Genomic DNA, 19,674 nt, shown 5'->3' with positions numbered 1-19,674 from the left:
TCACGATTTACTTGCTTATGTGAAGATGCCTAAGGTGAAATTTATTCAATAAAAGAAAAATATTATAATTGTAAGCAATTATGTGTAATTTTATTCAGATCATCACTTTTGTAGTTCAAACTTTCATTATTATCTTACCAAACTTTGGTTTCTTATTGATATCAGATTTGAGGGATGTATTAGAGCTCAAAACTGGCTCTAAATGGATGCTGGTTTGCTAACTTGTCTTAACTTTGATTTAAAAAAGTGTATTTAATAACTTCAGAAGATCGTATTTAAGTTTAATGGAATAAATAATAGGAAGCAACCGTTGAGGTTAAGATTCTAGAAAGACCAGCTCGTCCGCAATGGAGGGTCAACCTAGATAATCATATTCATTCGTAAATAAAAAATTGTCTCTCAGATACCCAGTCAGAAATTACCACATTAAAGGGAAAAGTCACAACAATGGCAGGTGGGTAAAAAAACATAAATAAATTCATATAGAATGCAGGGGATGGGTACAGTTGTATATAAAATCTATGAACTGTTACTACCCATTGAACTATAGAGGTTAACATTCAACTTGTAAATTATAAAACAGCAAAATTAAAATTCAGTCAACAAAAAATCAAAACAAAAACGAAAAGAAAACTCTCACATGTCCCAATCACAGCAATATGAGACAACATTGCAGCTCGTTACCATTTTCTACAAAAATTGAGGTAAAAGGGAAACGCAGCTGCTCGGTACAATTTACCTTTGGAGTTTAGGCTTGTTACAAACTAATATACTAGATTTCCTTCATCTGTAAACGATTTCTTTACAAAACATGAATTATAAATGAATTTTCCAAGTGGTGGTATACCGATCATATAAAGGGATCATTTGCCGGAACCGTAGGTGTTGTAGGAACTGTAGTTGTTGTAGGAACTGCAGCTATACTTGGAGTAGAAGTCTCCGAAACCTCTGCTGCTACTGTAGGTGGGAGAACCTCTGGGAGTGCTGGATTGCCTGTAGACGTTTCTGCTTGACCAGTTTCACCATTAACATTTGGACCTTCGTCACTAGCTGGTCCAGTGGAAGGAACCCCATCAGCTACGGTCGTTTCACCTGATTCTGGTTGAGGTGGAGCAGCTACATGAGCTGGCGTGGACTCTGAGGTAGACTCTAATGGAGGTGGCTCACTAACTGACGCCGGTGTGGATTCAGGCTGCTGAGTAGCACTCTCTGGTGCAGCTGTGGTTGTAGGAGGTGCTTCCAGTGCCAATAGCTTGTCTGGGGGTTGTTGGGAGTTCTGTGCAGAAGAAGCTGGTTTTTTCTGGATGGAAATAGGAGCATTAAGAGACATCATCCCCGGAGGCAGGATTTCAATAAGTGCTTTCTTCCCAGCATCTGCCAAACTTGTGAGCTTAGGCTCCTCAAGAGAAGCTAAAAACGCAGCTGCAGCATCTGTCTTCTGAGATGGGGTAGGTTCAATCTCTCTCTGTAATGCTTGGTTCCAAGCCTGCACTAAGTTCTTCAAAGTTGGCCGTCCATGTGCCTGGAAATACCAAGGTCAGACTATGGTACTAAATTGAGGGATCAGGTGATGTAAGTAACAAATCATACATGAGCATGAAGCACAGCCTCTGCCAGCATTCCTGTATCCTGCCATGCTTTCTCCATCAGAGCATTGTCACCCAAAACAGCAGCAGCAAATGCTGCTTCCCTTCCCAAGCCAAGCGTGACTAAATTGTTAACCAAACCCTGCAGTGCAAGAACATATTCCTAAGTTTATGATTAAAACAACATTAAGACTAAAAAACCGAAGCAGACAAGTTATTCCAAAGAAAGAGGAATGTATGCCATCTCAAATAGTCATTTTAGCATAGATAGAAGATGTGAAGTTCAAAAAGAGAAAGGGAAATTTTGAACACCAATGGAACAAATGCTAGTCCTTTGTTTTTCATCAAACAATGAGCTGACTAGAAACCAAAAGTAGTAGAGATGGTCATGGCCAGAAAGTAGAGAACAATGTGTAGTAGCTAAATTGACATGCACTCCTAACAAATTCCTTTTTGTGCATAAATCATATTTTGTTTTTGGTGAATCACGGATCTTATTATCTATTCTCTACAATAAACAAACACAGCAAAAATAATCTTTTTGGGAAGAACCAATATAAGTATTTCAATGTCTAACCTGTACAAAAAATAATCGCAGTCAAACTTTAATGTATTTGAACACTAAATATACCCGAATTGGTGGTGAAAATGGGTAGTGAACTATATGTATTTTGAGGGGCAGACAATCAGATAGCCAAAACAATATGTAAAAAATCACTTTTCCTTCCACATATATTTTTTACATCCTAACCCCCACCCCCCATTCACTGATTTCATGATTTATTCCATCATTGTTTGTTTTTTTCTATAAAATCCAGTTCTCATTCAATTTCTTTTAGTAATCATAAACTTCTCTATATCTCTTGCACAAACACATGTTAACATGCACACACTTCTATAAGAATAAATAATTAACTGACTTGACCATATTTGGCACAAAAGAATACAAGACCGTGCTACGAATGCCTTGTCATAGTCAAATCACTTCTAACCATCAGTAGTATGTATGCAGAAGAACAGGCATACACATTATCACTACAACATCTAATAGTTATCTTAAAAGATCATTGAGGAACACTGCTAGGCACAAACACAATTAGTCCAGCCACATTTAATTATAAAAGCAAGCACCCAATCAATGTAAGGCAATTTACTTCCAGAAAGAGAGTGTATTATTAAGAAAGACTGCCTACACTTAGACGTGTCAACTCTCCATGATTTGCAAGACGTAATGCTAACCCTCTCAATTCATGACCTTCTAAAGCACCTTTCACTGAACCTGCTGCAGCTAACCTCTTCAGAGCCTCACGCGCAATATCACTCTGTGCAGTAGCATCTGCGGCATCAATAAGATCCAAGAACTCTTTTGCAAATTTCACGATACCCTGAACACCGTCAACCATATCTTTTTTTTTATCTGATATTTTCTCTTGTTTTTTATCTGATAAATTAAGAATGTCATTCAAACCAAGACCAGGAGTATCATCTTGTCCTATATCCCGGCTGTTACTCATGGTAAGAAGACAATGAAGAGCTCTTTTCAAATCATTGCTCTTCATGGCCAAATCAAACTCCAACCTGCAGAACATAAATATCAATATGTTTCTGGTCGACCCATACCTTGCCATAAGGAGTACACAAAAATCATAAATAAAATTAAAACTGCAGCCTCTTGTCTCTAAGCATATAGCTATACCTCTTTGATATTCCAGGCAAATGAAGTGCTTCAGTAGCATAGCCCATTCCTAACAGAAATTGTGCTAAATCATCGTGGTGTTCTCTTCCAAGTCTACTTGCCCTGTTTCAAAAAGTATAATGAGATATACAGATATATCTGAATTATTAATAAGCAATGATAATGGAGAAAGAGGGACTTAAATAAATCAAAATACCATTTTACTGCACTAACAGCGTCTCCATAAGCTGCAAGGCATCGGCAGCGAATTCCAGGATGACTCAAGGATAAGGCATGAGCACACATGTACCTAGCACAACCCAGAAATCAATAACATCCTTCTTGAAACCAGTATCCGATACAAAGGAATAATCTTAAATTAGACATGCACGTGTTAACTATGTCACTTAAAAGCTAACCAGAGGCCAGAGCCAAGACAAAAAAAAAGTCAACTTTATTGGAATCGGTTGGCTGCTCTAAATAGAAAGGCATAGTATTCCACTAAACACATTTAATCAGTGCATAAATACAGGTCCTTAACAATGCAACTCCAACTCTCTCCTTAATACATTTTATTCTTGATCACATCATTTCTTGTGTGGCTTCTCATTCACCATGGCACATATGTACAACACGTTTGCACAAATTAAATGTTACAAAGGTCTCACGTAGATTATGGAGGGGCAGAGGTTTTGGTGCTGATTGGAAGTAAGCAGTTATAACATTCAGGGTTGTATTAAAAGCATTGAAATCATTAAATAGTAACTACTAAACTATAAGAAAGAGAGAGACATTGAGCTAAAATCGTGTGTTTTTAAGAAATTCAAATGCTTTCACTTATATTGAGAAAATATAAACAATACAATAGAGGGTGTTCGATATTCTCTAATAATAAAGATATGATGCCAGAATAAATAGAAATGTTCCTAATTATACATATATAATCTAGATAATCTTAATTACATGGGGGTCTGCTTTTTATTTCTATAGTTATTATAGCAACTAGTGGACAAAATAAACTGCAGAGCTAATGAAAGATTAGAAATTTAGGATCAAAGAAAATAGTTTAATTTCTATGAGTGAACTTGTTTTATTTTTTTATGCATATAAATACAGCCCGTTGAGTGCAAATCACTTAATCAATTCATTATTTCCCTAGCCCATTTCCAATTTTAAACATACATGGGTAACTGCAAAGTCCTAACTACCTGTCAATTAGCCAAAGAACTCCATCCCTGACACCTACAACTACAAGAGGCCCAACTGGACGTTTCTGCTCCATTGGAAAACGGGTAACTGCCACAGCCACACCCCCACCACCAACTGCCACCTCACCTGTCTTTCTCTCTTCTGTTGCCGACCAAGAGTCATCACCATCAACTCTAGATTGTTTTGGTAATGATAAGAAAGGTGGCACTGAAGGAGCATGCTGAAATGAAGCCAACCGAACCACCTACAGCCGGAACAACAAATGCCTTTACGTTTTTGTGAGAGAAAACAAATAATTACAAAGAAAAACTAGAGATATTGTGACTTTTAAAATATGAGATGGTAAGCAGTATACATTAAAAAGTAAAAAGTGCAGCATGTACAGAGGACAAAAAAACATAATTTTTTATGGGGCAAAACTTGAATATTGTATCCTTGCATTGACTTCTAGACACCAGGGATCTCTAACCAGGACATATATAACCAACAAGGAACCAAAAACAATTTGCCTCTGCTTTCAAATTTCACATGAGACATAATTTTGAATAGTTTGGAGCAAAGTTCAGCATAAAACCACGATCATTCTATTGAATTAAGAAAAAAAGACATATTCATTACACACTTCAAAACAGAAGATAACTAATAGCTAATCCAAGATTTACATCACACCAAAATGCTAACAGAAGAAGGTTTAAAGGATTAGCAGACATTCTCATCACACATTCCCATCTAAAATATTCATGTCAGTTTCTTCCGGCAATCCATATCAATCATATCCAGAAACAAAATATTAAATCAGAGGAAAGACAAAGAGGGCCCTGAAGTTTGCAATCATTTTCAGAGATGATAAAAAGTTGAAGCTTTTGTAACCTGCAACATTGGCGGCCTTAATGCTATTCTTTCTTCCTTAGCAGACTGAGGACCTTCTACAGTAATTAGAGCTAACTCTCCGTGCTCAGCAACAGCTTTTGCCTGTGCTTCTTTCATTTTCTGCTCTTCTTTCATCTTCTTAGTTTCAATGTCAATTTGAGCAACCCCAGCATCCACAAAAACGATTCTGAAAACCAAAACGTATTAGTAAAGGTAAAATGAATATGAATTATGGCCATTGCAGATATTAATCAAAAACCAATTTAAAATCTTCGCATAAATAATTTATTAGCCATGGATAGTTGTACATCGACATTAGTTTCTTTAACATGTTTACGACATTCATCATTGCTTAAACTTTAAATATCATTAGAAAGATTTGCAAATGAATACAACCCATACCACATTGCAAAAAAAACACAAAACATTGTCAGGAAAACAAATAAATAAATTGGTTAGTCTTATCTTCAAATTACTATTATTATCGTTTCTTAGAGAAGGGGGTGAAGGATAAGGATGAAAAGAAGAGCAGTGTTTGGGCATCAAGTGTGTCAGCCTTTACCTTTTTGTATTCATAAAGAACTGATTAGAGAAAACACAGTTAAACATCCATGCATGTTCTTTTTCATTGATGATATAGTTTTGGTACATGCTAATTGAGGTGTAATGAATATAGTGAAAAATTATGTATGGAATTAATTTCTCTTGTGTAGAAAATACACATAAGGTATTGTATTTAATAAGGAAAATATGAGCTAAGCCCAAAATAAAAATAAAGAATAATAACAAATTAATTAAAGATAAAGATAAAGATAAGATATCTAAAATATCTAATAATCTAATATATCTAACACTCTCCTTCAAGTTAGTGTATGCAAATCGCATATACTAAGCTTGTTACAAATATAATCAATTATCGGTTCTCGTAAAACCTTAGTGAAATGATCTGCCATTTGATCACTTGAGTTAATGAACTCAATCTTGATGTCTCCAAATACAATCTTCTCTCGAATGAAATGACAATCAATCTCAATGTGTTTGATCATCTTATGAAAGATGGGATTAAAACTAATATGAAAAACAACCTGATTGTCACATATAAGTGTGTCATTTCCAAATTGTAACTCTCTAAGCAATTGCTTAAGCCAAACAAGCTCACATATAGCTCTATATTCTACTTCTGCACTAGATCTTGGCACAATACTTTGTTTCTGCTTTTCCAAGAGGTCAAGTTACCACCAATGGAGATACAATATTCGGATGTAGACTTTCTATTAGAAGGAGATCCCGCCCAATCAACATCTGAATAACAAACAACTCTTGTATGGTTATCGGAACCATATAACAACCCTTTTTCCAAGAGCTCCTTAAATGTACTTTAATATACAAATGACTGCATTTCAATGATCTTCATATTGGGAATTAAGAAATTGGCTTACCACACTAACTACAAAGGAAATGTCAGGACAAGTAACTGTAAGATAATTCAATTTTCCAATTAGTCTTCTATGCAAATCAGGATCTGACATAGGCTCCCATGATTTGGTAGAAATTTAGTATTAGGATCCATGGGTGTGTGAACAAATTTTGAACTCATCAACCCAGTTTCCTCTAAAATATCCAATGTATACTTCCTTTGAGATATAACAATACCATCGTTACATTGTGCCACTTCAATACTCAAGAAATATCTGAGTTTGCAAAGATTTTTGGCTTAAAAATGGTAGCAAATTTTGTAGGGTTGAGTTAGACTTAAAGTCCACTTCTTAACATGGTATTTTAGGTTAGAACCTATCCTAACGAGATTTGTTGTTTGTTAAACATATTTTCCAGCCGCTATTAAGTCGCTATCGGGCCACCCACTAATATCTAGTCCCACGCTCGAGATGTATATACCTCGACATGAGGGGATGTGTTGGAAGTCCAACATTGACTAGAGATAAGAACAATTTATAAAATATAAGTGGGTACAAACCTCACCTTACAAGCCGGTTTTGTAGGATTGAGTTAGGTTTAAAATTCACTTAAAACTAGCTTGTAAGGTTAGGTTTGCACCCACTTATATACTAGGTGAAACAATATACCTAACAAATAATAAATCTCACTAGGATAGACTTTAACAATGACTATAATACCATATTGATTATAGTAAAAAAAACTATGTATGAGATTAATCTCCCTTGGATAGAAAATACACATAGGGTACTGTATTCATAATAAAGGAAATATGAACTAAGACCAAAATATAAATAAAGAATAATAACAAAGTAACTAAAATAAAATATAAAGATAAAATCTCTATCTATAAGATATCTAATAATCTAATATATTTAACAAGGTGAAGTTCTTTAAACAACCAGAGAGTGATTATATTTATAACAAATATAGCATATATGGAATTTATGGTCAATCGACAAAGGAGTGATGATAATCAGACAGAAAGAATTGGCCATAAAGAAGTACCAAAATCTGAGAGCTTCATTGATTAGGGTGTCTATTAAAGCACAGAAGGCTTGATACTACTACCACACAATATAAAATATCCAAACAGGAGGGATGAAGTTGAGAAGTGCCTCAGGGTATCTCTGATTATAAGGGCTTATAAAACAAAGGAACCTTTTATAAAAGCACAGCTAAACCAGTTGTGTTAGACTCCACTAAATGGGAATTAGGTTAGAATGTTGTTTTTGTTGGAATGAGTCCCATTTAGGAAATCTAAACAAATAAATCACGTAGGGAAAATTTTACCGGTGTTGATGTTTAGACTAGTCTAGTTATATTCTGTTAATCATTAAGGGTGCGTTTGAAACTCCGTTGGGTCAGATTCAAAGCCAAATCACTGTAGAAGGAGTCATTGAAGGTGCATGGGAAAGTGGGAATTGGAAAAGCAAACACACTCTAAGGCATTTTCCAAAACAGTATACATATTCATGAACATTTCCTAAATCGTGATTCTCCCTTTTCTGTCTTTGGTTATGATGAGTAGAGATACTTAGGCCAACTGGGAGATAGACAAATTGACCATGTAAAACACATTCTGTCATTTCCACTTTCTAAACAACTAATGTAAACCTACAAAAAATAATGAAACAGTAAACAAAGAAATTATAAAAAGGACCAAAATATAAAGACTTACTCAATAGTAGTTGGGGTAGCCACAAACAGCTGCCTCCTGTGCCAAACAGCACTAGTAGCATATGGGATTGCAACATCTCCCAAATATCTATATTGAGGGCGCAAAGAAGATATGACTATGTATTGCTGGTATCCAAATGCACAGTACTCAACGGTTTGGTCCCAAGCAGTCCATTCTGGCTGAGGAAGAAGGTCCCCCACTGGCTGGAATGTCTCCCAACTGAATCACAAACAAAATTATGATAGCAATGTCAATGTCAATAAAACTTGTGCACTTGTAGTTGTAACCTCACAAAAACAAATAGAACTTAAAGTAATGCTAGCATTCAACTTTGTAGGAATAAATGCAATCACAAGTTTAACAAATAAACATAATTTTCAGCTTCAGAAATGTAATTTAAGAAAAATCTTCAATTGGTACAAGAATGAAGCATCGTAGAATGTCAAACAAGGTGTCTCAAGGACCTATGTATGTTGTGTATCTATCCAATTTTAGCATAATGGCTTTATGCTTGCTAAAATTGTTTTATTTCCTTTCATACAGTCTTTAGAAAATAAAGAATAATTGATGTAATGAACAAGGTTCTGTGGTCTTTTTAGGCTTGGTGGTCCAGATAAAGCACATTTGTTTGTTTATAGGTTTTTCTACAAAACTTGTTACATAGCTACACTTTCAGGTCAAGTAAGACTTTTAAACAGGTCAGGCTAAGACTTAAAAAAGACTTGTAAGAAATAAATAGGCTAGGTTTGGGCTTCATAATAGTGATACAGACCCGCCAAAAATCTGAATTGTTTTAACCTTATTGGCAAGCAACCTGAGTGCAAAAGCAGAAGAGTGCAGTCTCTTAATTCCAATAACATGTAACAATATCAGTTCATAAAATATGCATCTTACAAATTCCACATATTACCATTGTGCCATTGTACAGCAACAAGTCTCCATCTTAGAGGGAGCTTAGCCTTAACCTTCTAAAGAGAGACTTTCATGAAGAGAACTTCTTTTAAGAGTTGGGTTTCAACTAAAGAACTGGAAAAGGGAGGTATGGATATAGGAACTCAAGTAAAAGAGGCATTGTCTATGTTTCTCTATCAAACAAAATACAAACACAAAAACCTTCAAGTTTAATTAACCGATAAATAACAAAAAGGTCATCTGCCTCTCTCAAAAAGTACCATTTATAGTGTAGATATTTTATAAAGTGTTAAAAAATAAGACATAGGGGTTAGTGCAAAACTGTGAGAGAGCTGGCAACAGCAAGTGATAGTTTAAATATTGTCTAAAAAAAAAAACATTATTGAAGGGACTTTGTTAGTTCAGATGGTCACAATTCTGCCTCAAACAACGATTTTGGAAAAGAAAAAAATATCATTTATAAAATGAATAATTATAGACTTTAGCAACTATTCTCAATACATTCCAGTGAGCTGGAGAAGAGGAAGATTGCTGAAAAACTGAGAGATGATACATATTTTAAGCTGATTTAATTTTAAAGGGGTAAAAGTTGATGAATTGGACTCTTAGAACCTAACATTAATTTGTTGATTTGAGCATCCATCTTTACACGGCTGTGAAAAATGTCATTGGAAGTAGTAACACCTTTTTAAATTCCTTTATAATAACGACAAAAGTTTTATTCCATTAGATGAGGTCGGTTACATGGATCATACAACACCATTTGACTTAGTTAAAGACCAAATCTTCAAAGATACTATTTACCGTGTGACAGGCACAGAATATCAGTCTCTATCATAGTACCATCCCTAAGAGACATCAAAATTTCACTCTACAACATTTCACTCGATACTTCACTCAACTCCCTCATTGATCAAAATCCTCGGTAAAGCCCTAGGAAACCACCCTAAAAGACTAGATAATTAAGGGGGGTAAACCAAACACTTAAATACTCCACCAAGCATCCCATAATACATGATGTGGGACTTGGGCACCCCATAATACCTTAGTCCCTACCACCCTGAAATTCCACTTAAAAACTTTATCCAATGTTCTTCTAGGTTTCCCTCCCTTTTTCACAGAATTAAAACCATACAATCTACTCTTCCAGTGGCTCTTAATGTGTCCTAATCACTATAACCAAATTTCTGTCATGTTTTCCTCAATAGGTTCTTAGCATTTTCATCATTTCTACTATCACCTTTTTCTCTTGTTGCCCTTCAGAGTCCAACATTCACTACAATATATTATTTTAAATAAAAAATATTTCTTTACTTTACCACATTTATAAGTTTCACCTGTATAGCTGGAAGTTTTGAGGTGCTGCTGCGGTTGGAGGTCTATTTGAAGAAAATCCATCATCATAAGTAGTAAAAGAAGAAAGACCACTGCTTCCATAGCCTGATAAGGGCATAGACTGGATTGTTGAAATAGCGGTGGCAGCAATAGGACTGACTCTCCTAGATGTTCGATAGGCAACACCAAGCAGTGCTCCTCCACGCAAACCAATGACCTAAAGGGATACGTGAGTTAAAAAAATGCACCATAACATTCAAATTATGGTTCCTGTTTCCATTGACACTTTCTATGAAGAATAAAGTGCATAAAAGGTCATAATATCTTCACAGGGAAAATCAAGCAAACTTCTCATCATTGACAGAAGAGAAAAGGATTTATCTAGAAAAATAAAAAAACTTAAGACTTTATTCATTTACATACTGCTTCCACTGACACTTTCTATGAAGAATAAAGTACAAAGAAGGTCATAATATCTTCACAAGGAAAATCAAGCAAACTTCTCATCATTGACAGAAGAGAAAGGGATTTTTCTAGAAGACTTAAAAAACTCAAAACTTTATTCACTTACATACCGCAGCCAATTTCACAAAGTAGGTGAACCTTCAACACAACATTTTTACATGAAAGGTGTAAACACAAAATTTTACCGGAGAATCATTTTATAAGTTTCTTTACATAATTTATCAGTGAACATTAATCTAAAAGTGCACAACCCCCTTCCCCTTTTTCACATACACATTTGAAAAAACAATAGAAGGTTATCTGTAGTGGCCATCAATTAAAATAAACGTAACCTGAGATAAATAATGTTTCAATTATTGTCATTCATTTACTATAAAAATTTGCAGAACTTTTATTCATATGAACAGAAATTATTCAATAGTAGGTTATTGTGACAACCTTTAGGTTTTTAAAAGGAAAATTTAAGACTGAGAAAGAATCTTACTGGTTCATTGCGTGCACCAACAGACCTCATTAGTATATTTGATGTACCATCATCTAACAAGATGCGGACTTGAACAGAAGCTGTGGAAGCAGCAGCTGCTGCTGCTGCTGCTGCTTGTGCCGCAGCAGCTTCTTTGGCTCTTTTTGATGAACTACCCTTGGGCATTATAGGAATTCTAGGAGGTAATGCTGATTCCAATATAGCAAATCTGTCACGACAAGTATCCCATGCCAGAAGCCTTGCACTTCCAGAGTCAACAATTGACCAATCACTAACCTTGTAGACAGAGAAATAAGGAATATCTGGCCAAACAATTGCTAGATACCTGTAAACATATGAGGTGGTAAGCACACTCCGATTTCACAAAATAAATTATAAAATTAGGAAACATAGTCATAGAAAAACCCAGGCAAACAACTACAGAGTAAAGACAGCATTTATTGAGTTATCACTCATTTATATATATATATATATATATATATATATATATATGTGTGTGTGTGTGTGTGTGTGTGGAATACCAAAGTGAGAATTTTATCAATCCTATATTCTATAGAAAAAATCAAAGCCACTGAATTATATTGCAGAACAAAATACTAATTAATTTTTAATTACAAAAATTTAGAAAAACAAAAAAATGGAGCAGTGCCAAAAGTCTGTCAGAGGCAACTTACTTTCCTGAACTGCTGACAGAAAGAACTGAGTACGAATCATGTGGAACAGGAGTACTAATGTGTTTTTTCCCCTGCTTGACAGATAATGGTTCAAAAAAGTCTCCCTTGGGTCTTCCTGTTTCTGACAAGGAGCTGTTATTTCCAAGAGATGGATTTGCAGAGTTGTTTAACTGAAAATTTAATAGCTTCAATTCTCTTTCAATTACAAATACGGCAGAATGCTCTCTACTGTCTGCTGGTGTTGGTAGAGGAGCAACAGGTGGAAGAGATCTAGCATCAAACTCACAGATGATAACACCAATGTTGGTTCCTGTAGCAACTAGATGTGGCTGCAAATTATGTGTAACCATACAATACACCTGCCACAAAAATCAGAGGAAAGATTGAGTTTGACTAGACTAAACACAAAGAATGGGAAATTCGGGAGAGAGTAATGAGGGTTTGAAATTCGGTTTCCTCTTGGTTAAAGAGGATTTTTTGCCCAGGGGTATGATACGCATATTCTACAACATACAGAACTGATGACAGGATGAAGTAAAGCTTTCCACAGATTTTGTTACACTTGATTTTTATCTGTCCTTGCCACCACTCAAAATTGTTGTTCTCAAAATCTTTTAATGCTTAACAAAAAATACCATGTCAATTCAGAAACCAGAATAAAAAGAGGTGATGAATAGTAACCAACTAATCAAACAACATACCCTCAATTTCTTATTAGGAGAAAGGGCTTGTGGAGGAATAACTGTGGTCAATTCACACAATGGCCTCGTGAGAGCAGAATAAGTGGGATGTTCGATTGCCCTAACAAAAGTTTAAATTCTTAATATGTATAATGAATATAGTGTATTATCACATTATCAAATAAAAATAATAAAGAAACTTAAAAACACCAAAGAAGAAAGAAAACTACATACCATATGTGAGAATCTTTGACGCAGGTTAGAATATCAAGGTTTGGAGCTCGAGGATGGCACCAAGAAGCCACACTATGGCAAGCCAATTTGGGAACTGGCTTTATCCGCCGCAGCTCCTGAGGGTCAAAGACATTCTTATGCTAAGTCTTTCTAGTTACCAGGAGAGTTTTCACAAAATTTAAAATATCCAGGTATTAGCAACATTACCACACCTTAAAGGACACAGTGTCCCATATGGCTAATGTCTTATCTGCACCAATTGTGATTAGCTGAGGAGCACCTCCCATTACCCTAGACAACTCAACTGCCACAACCCCGCCATCATGTGCCTAGATGCATTAAGAGGTTTCATTAACCAATGAAATCTACATGTACAGAATTAGCATGGATCATGCAGAAAAGAATAATAAGGTAGAAAAAGAGAGGGGAAAAAAGCTCCACGTAAATTCAGAAGATAAAAAAGAACATTTTATTTGCCTCAATGTAAGTTTGCATTTTGCCTAGTACACAGATTTTAGATGTTCCTTTCTTTCATGATTTTTTATTTATCTTATACTTCATTTAAATTGCATTTTCACCTTCCAATGTGGAATGATATTTCTTTAACAACAAAGAGGAAATTGTAACTGTAACTAATCCACAACTAACACTGACTTATTTTTTCACCAATTATTAAACAGACAAACAGGAGTTAAAATGACGAAAAGGACTGTACTTTTAAACTCAGCTTGGGTACAAGTTCCCGTGAATCCTGTCCGTGGTCAGCACTCCAAATTATGAGCAATCCATCACTAGCACCCGAAACCAAAAGAGCCTGAAAGTCAACAGACATTCACCCTCAACTCCCAATTGAAATCTCATAAAAAATACAAAAGCAACTTCCAATATAATAAATACAATATATAGAGGTAACCAGTCATGCAAAACCTGCACATGCATTTAACATTTAACTAGCAATTGTAATTTCCCAATAAAATATCTTAATGGACATGGTGCATCCACAAAATGCAACTTCTGTAATAGTGTTAGAAATGCAAGTCCAAACGTACACAACATAAATATAAATGTAACCAAAAGAGATTAAAATGGATAAAGAGAGACCTTCATAGCAACGCAGCATTAGCATCCAATAATCCTGAACTATCCCTCCTAAGAAACACCCACCTCAAATCCTTGAGTGTGCAATCAAATAGAAATATGTACAAATAAACTAATAGGAGAATCTTGAGCCAGAAATCTCTTATTGGAAACCAATAGGAATGAAACAAGAAGGGTGGATGCTGATTGGGTTCGTGGGTAAAGTAGATGAGAGGTGGAAGAAGGAGGAGGAGGGTGGTGCAGCTAGAGGAAGGAAGTGGTGGGAGAAGTGAGATAAGTGGATGAGAAGATTTGTTTTTAGAGGTTAAGAAAATACAAATAAGTTAATATTTTAAATTAAGATAAATGTAAATAAGAAATATAAAGACGGGTCAATGTGGAACCTATTCTAAGTTCTTCAGTGTTGCATTATTTTGTTAGAGATCTTAAATCTTCTATGGCATCGTAAAGACTATAAGTAACTTGAACTCTAAACTTAGCTCTTTCCTGTAGATGCTCTATAATGCTCTCTCTATTACAGTGGTGTCTTGTATTAGACCTCACCATCCTCTTCCTAGACATTAATGTTAAATACCATGATGCTATAACAGCTTAGAAACTAAAAGCCAACTCCACTTGACCAATGAGATGGCTTTAGAGTTGTGAAATTGTTTGGGTTGTCTAGGAAGAGTGGATATATTTGTGCCTGAACTGAAGGCTTTTCTCAATCAATTTTAGAAATTTAAGAGGTAAAATAGAGAATGTATTTCGACATTTCCTTTCTTTGGTAAGGGTGACTTAAAAAGTGGATTTACATCCAACTCAATCTTACAAAATCAATTTTTAAGATGAGGTTTGCACCCACTTGTATAATATAATTTGGTCATATTCCAAGTCGATGTGAATCTTTAACACACCTCCGGCAAGGACAGGACATTTTAAATGTGACTAAATATTTGTAGGTGATCTAATAGAGGTCAAATAGTGAGTGACATAATGAGCCCAACAAACATTGTTAGGATATACTCTAATATCATCTTAAAAATCAAGTTTTAGACCTAAATCAACTTTAAAAAAACTAGTTTGTGAGATGAGATTTTCATCCATTCGTATATTATAATTTGATCATATATGTCGTGATAGGATATAAGTTGATGGGATATAACGTGTGCAGGATAGAAGGAAACATATTAGGAATGAGTTGTTAGTTGGTTGGGGGACTTTTATAAGAAGGCAGGGAGATCTTGTGTCAGGGGGAGTTTTTTTATATTAGTTGTATAGACAGGAAGTTGTTCCTGTGGGGAGAGAGTGCTCCCTTGAGAGTTGGATGCTGTACATTTGTATTCTTGTTCATCAAAATAATAGACAGACTTTTTTCCAGTATTCTGTGTGTGTGTGCTGCTGGAGTGAAAATTGATTTCTTTACCAAAGAAATCTATCATGTCATCAATAATGGGATCTCCAACAAAGTGTGTAGTACTTGGTTAAGCTAATGAAAGAATCTTGAGCCAGAGGTCTCTTATTCCTTATCTTCAACCAAAACAGCTTTTTTCTAGCATTTGTCCTTTTCTTTTAATTTTTAAGGGAGTTTTCTGTCAGATGTTATACACTGACTGAATAACTCCTTTCCGTGGGAACTTTTCTTTGTTTTCATTTCTTTGTCAAGGCCTTCCCTGTTTTAGGAGGTACCCTAATCCTCATCTATGGCTCTGTCTACGTATCCCAATGAAGTGTCCTTCTATCAGAAATTAAATAAAACAAAAGAACGAATTCATAAATGTTCCCTTCAAATGAGATAATCTCTTTTGAAGTAGTACTCAAGACAGCCTAAAATTACTAAGTTTGAAATTTTTGACAAAATAACAATAATAAGTCCATCCAAATCTCTGATTTTTCTGAAATCTTTATAACCATGCTTGGTAAGGTAGCCATTAGAAATGTTATTAACACAAGTCTGATCCAATGGCTACTAACGCAGGATATAGGAAAAGGATAAGGATGTTAGAGAAACAATAATCTGTTAGAACATATGTGAGGGATGACAGAGATTCCTAAGTTCCCAAATATTAATGCAAGTAAAATTCGACAAAGTAGAATAAGTTATTCTTCAATAAGGAATCAAGACTTACCTCGCCAGAAGCAGCCATGAAGGACATCAAACAAGAGATCGATCCTTTATGACCTCCAGTGTACCTTCGCACAAGCTGAAAGGAACAAACATATCACATAATATGGTAATATTAATATTGAGAAGACTCGTATAGATTAATATTATTTCATATGCCCACCTTCCATGTCATCATTGAGAGAACTCTAATGACACCATCCGATGAACCAAAAGCAACAAGAGGACCATCACCAACACCAGTTCTATAAAGGAACTCCATGCTGCAACAGCATGTGAAATTGCAAAATTGGAACTCATACAGTGTGCACAAGTACTGCAAAGTATAATATGCAAACAAGATATGTATTCATCACAATTAATTAATTTATGTCAAGATGCAGAATTATGTCACACAACATGTGGTGACAAATTCCCATCGAGGATTGAGAAAATAGGTAATGCGGTTGTTTGATACATTTAGATGAAAAGGAGAAGATCTTTCATACTAAGGACTTTAATTTGTGCAAAATAGAATTAGAATACCAAAAGAAAAGATGGCGAAAAATTATTGTCTAGGAAGAGAAATCACCTTTTGGAATCTGGCCATTTATCCATGCATATGCCCACAAGGCATCCCTATACTTATATGCATGTCTTAATGATTGTTTTGGTGAAATGAATATAATTGGTAGTGGGTAAGGCAACAATCTCACAGTAGAGACCAATTAAGGAGCAATAAATTTTAATCTAAAGTAAAATATTTTTACCCAAAAATAAATTACCATATCTTTATAAATGATTAAATTAAGGAACCCAACAGAATGCAACTATTTTCCTTCCTTGATTGAGTGCTGTATAAGGTTGCGGCATGAGCCAGGAAAGAATGCAGCTAAGAAATAAGTACTTGCAAAGTTTGATACAACATGAAATTGTTGCAGAAGTTGAAGAGCATCAAACTATATCAATGACAACTTCACAATGATAGAAGGAACTAGAAAAATAATGACCCAGATATGCATAACACAATCTAGCACCATCTATAGGGCAGGAAGCTCAAAATATTGCCTTAAGAGATAGTGTTGGCAATTTTAGTATCAATGACAGTGCAATCTGAAGAATATTGAATAATGTAATAAAATTTTACCAAAGAAGGGACTTGTTATCAAGCTCTTGCTTTGGTACATCACGGCTACGCATGGTCACCAAGTCCAAAAATATAGCTTTGTTTAAACAACATATGACAAGAAAATGTCTCCCTCTTGTTGATGGGGCAGGAGAGCTAAAAGCTGAAGTGTGGACAGCTGTTGGAGCCTCAGCAGCTGCAGAACGATTATGCCAAAGTTGCCAAAAGCGTACATCATCATCATAAAAATTCACCTGCTTAACACTTTGAAGCGGTAAAGGATCATGGTAAGTAAATGATCCACAAAATAAAAGCTAGAAAAAGAAATGAAAACACAAAGCAAACGCATGGTACCTTCCTCCCCGAATGGCTTCGGTAGGCTTCCCTTTAGACTCTATCAAACAAAAAACACATCATTAAAGTTCTGTTACTGGATCTTCATAGAAATGTGGACTGCTAATAATGATTCACAAACAGTTTATCATGCTCTTTTTCATTTTGTATAAAATGAAATTGATGGTTAGTTGTTAAAATTTCCTGGAGTCTAATAATGTTAATTAGCCAAGCTACAAATTGAACCACACGTTTACATCTCCAAAACTAACCAAATGCTAAGTGCTAACATAAGCAGAAATTTAAGCAATTCTCACTGAGAGAAAAGGAAACTACGGAGAAACTAACCAAGAACAGTATCATGGCTGGATACTATAAGCATCATAGCAATCAGACCCAAAGAAAATTTACCTAATTGAAGGTTTTCACTACTGTGAACGTAACAATTTAGCAACAATGAATACTTAGTTAATTCCTTAAAAAAGAAATGACAAGTACGATATCAAGGCCAAAAATCAACAAATTCATGTCGTCAATCGTCACTGAAGACCAGTATAACACAGTACCATTTACGGATCACGAGACTTACATCCAAAACCTCCAACAGAAGCAAATGCAGCAGGTCTATGTAATAGAACAACTTAACAGCTCATTCATTGATAAAATATTAAAGAGAATTGAACCTATTTCTCCCTCGGCCAGCTTCTCCAACTTGGCGCCGACCAAACGCCGCTCGTCCACTCCACCAGCTTTCAACTCATACACCACCTGAATGAGGTTTCCATTAAAACACAGCAAACAACATAAAGCATAAACAACGAACCAAAACGATACACGGTGAATAGAACAAGGCTTCTGTACCTGGCGGTGCTCCCAGTTCCAAACCGAAACTCGATCTGAATCATCGGCCGTAACCATCCATGGATGCGTCGGATGCAATTGGATCTTAACGATTTTGTCGCTCGTAGGCCGAAACGCTTTCAGACGCAGCATCTTCTCCTGATTCGAAAGCTAAATGTAGTAAAAAGAAAAATCAGCGATGTCGGAGAGAAAATGCCTCTCGCCGAAACCGGATTCGCCTATCGGATTAGTTCAAATCTGTCCAGAATTTAAACTCCGATTAAATTTCGAAAATGTGCGTTCACTGAGCACCCGTTAATAGAAAGGAGTTAGAGAATTCCTCGGTGGTCAACAACCATGCCCCTTTCCACTCTTATTTTCCGAGTGGCCGCACGTGGAAGAGCAAACCTATGAAGTGAAATTTTCAGTGGTTGATTAGCTCCGAAGCGCGAAGTTGGATTCAATGAATTGTCTTCGAGAAAATTGCGATTGTACAAAGAAGAAAGACGAAGATCTCGGCTCCGGTGCTTGTTCGTTGCTCTGTAATGTCTAAGCCTTCAAATTTTTCCTTGTCTTTTATTTTTTTAAATAAATATTTTGAGTCTTTCTCATTTTTTATTTTATCTTTCATTTAGTTTTCACTCCTTCACTGAGTGCGTTGTTCTTCTTTCTTTCTTTTTGTTCTGAAATACACTTTAAATTCATGTTTTATACTCTCTTTTTCCAGGTATTATGGTCATTTCCGTCATATATATTACTTCTTTGGCATCTTTTTGTCATTTACGGTGATTTAGGATGTTAACTCGGGGTGATGGGAGGTGATTGAGGAACAGTGATTGAGTGAATTTGAAGATAATATTTTTTGTTGTTTATTTGAGTAAATTTGGAGGTAAACGAGAGTGAATTTTGAAGTAAATTTTTTTAATTTTTCATA

General features: G+C 35.4%; 1 protein-coding gene across 2 annotated transcripts; it reads right to left on the bottom strand.

The window, feature by feature from the left end:
- Positions 1 to 477: 477 nt before the first annotated feature.
- Positions 478 to 19,361, bottom strand: LOC106757597. 2 transcript variants are annotated; one of them, XM_014640294.2, is made up of 21 exons: positions 18,762 to 19,361; positions 18,584 to 18,668; positions 17,922 to 17,961; positions 17,589 to 17,831; positions 16,626 to 16,725; positions 16,467 to 16,541; positions 13,976 to 14,074; positions 13,473 to 13,589; positions 13,261 to 13,376; positions 13,048 to 13,147; positions 12,347 to 12,705; positions 11,673 to 11,997; positions 10,726 to 10,940; positions 8,477 to 8,695; positions 5,341 to 5,527; positions 4,470 to 4,714; positions 3,479 to 3,571; positions 3,283 to 3,384; positions 2,780 to 3,164; positions 1,591 to 1,728; positions 478 to 1,522 (listed from the first exon to the last, which is right to left on the bottom strand). In XM_014640294.2, exons 1-21 carry the CDS (start codon positions 18,891 to 18,893, stop codon positions 851 to 853), a joined length of 4,047 nt encoding a protein of 1,348 aa, XP_014495780.1. In that variant the 5' UTR covers positions 18,894 to 19,361; the 3' UTR covers positions 478 to 850. The 2 variants fall into 2 exon arrangements, with proteins under 2 accessions (XP_014495780.1, XP_014495783.1); XM_014640297.2 differs by lacking the exons at positions 17,589 to 17,831; positions 17,922 to 17,961; positions 18,584 to 18,668; positions 18,762 to 19,361 and adding an exon at positions 17,034 to 17,066 and having other exon boundaries at positions 16,626 to 16,778.
- Positions 19,362 to 19,674: the final 313 nt, after the last annotated feature.

This window comes from Vigna radiata, chromosome 3, assembly GCF_000741045.1.
Source record: "Vigna radiata var. radiata cultivar VC1973A chromosome 3, Vradiata_ver6, whole genome shotgun sequence".
In the NCBI taxonomy this organism is placed as follows: Eukaryota; Viridiplantae; Streptophyta; class Magnoliopsida; order Fabales; family Fabaceae; genus Vigna; species Vigna radiata.
Note: the sequence above shows the minus strand (reverse complement) of the source record. Positions and strands in the feature narration are given on the sequence as shown.

Excerpts from the sequence above, each read along its gene's own strand:
- LOC106757597 (XM_014640294.2), bottom strand. The coding sequence starts at position 18,893 with ATGCTGCGTCTGAAAGCGTTTCGGCCTACGAGCGACAAAATCGTTAAG. Across the intron at positions 16,542-16,625 it reads TCTCAATGATGACATGGAAG|CTTGTGCGAAGGTACACTGG; the intron begins GTGGGCATATGA and ends TGTTCCTTTCAG. Across the intron at positions 10,941-11,672 it reads TTGGTGCACGCAATGAACCA|GTCATTGGTTTGCGTGGAGG; the intron begins GTAAGATTCTTT and ends GTATCCCTTTAG.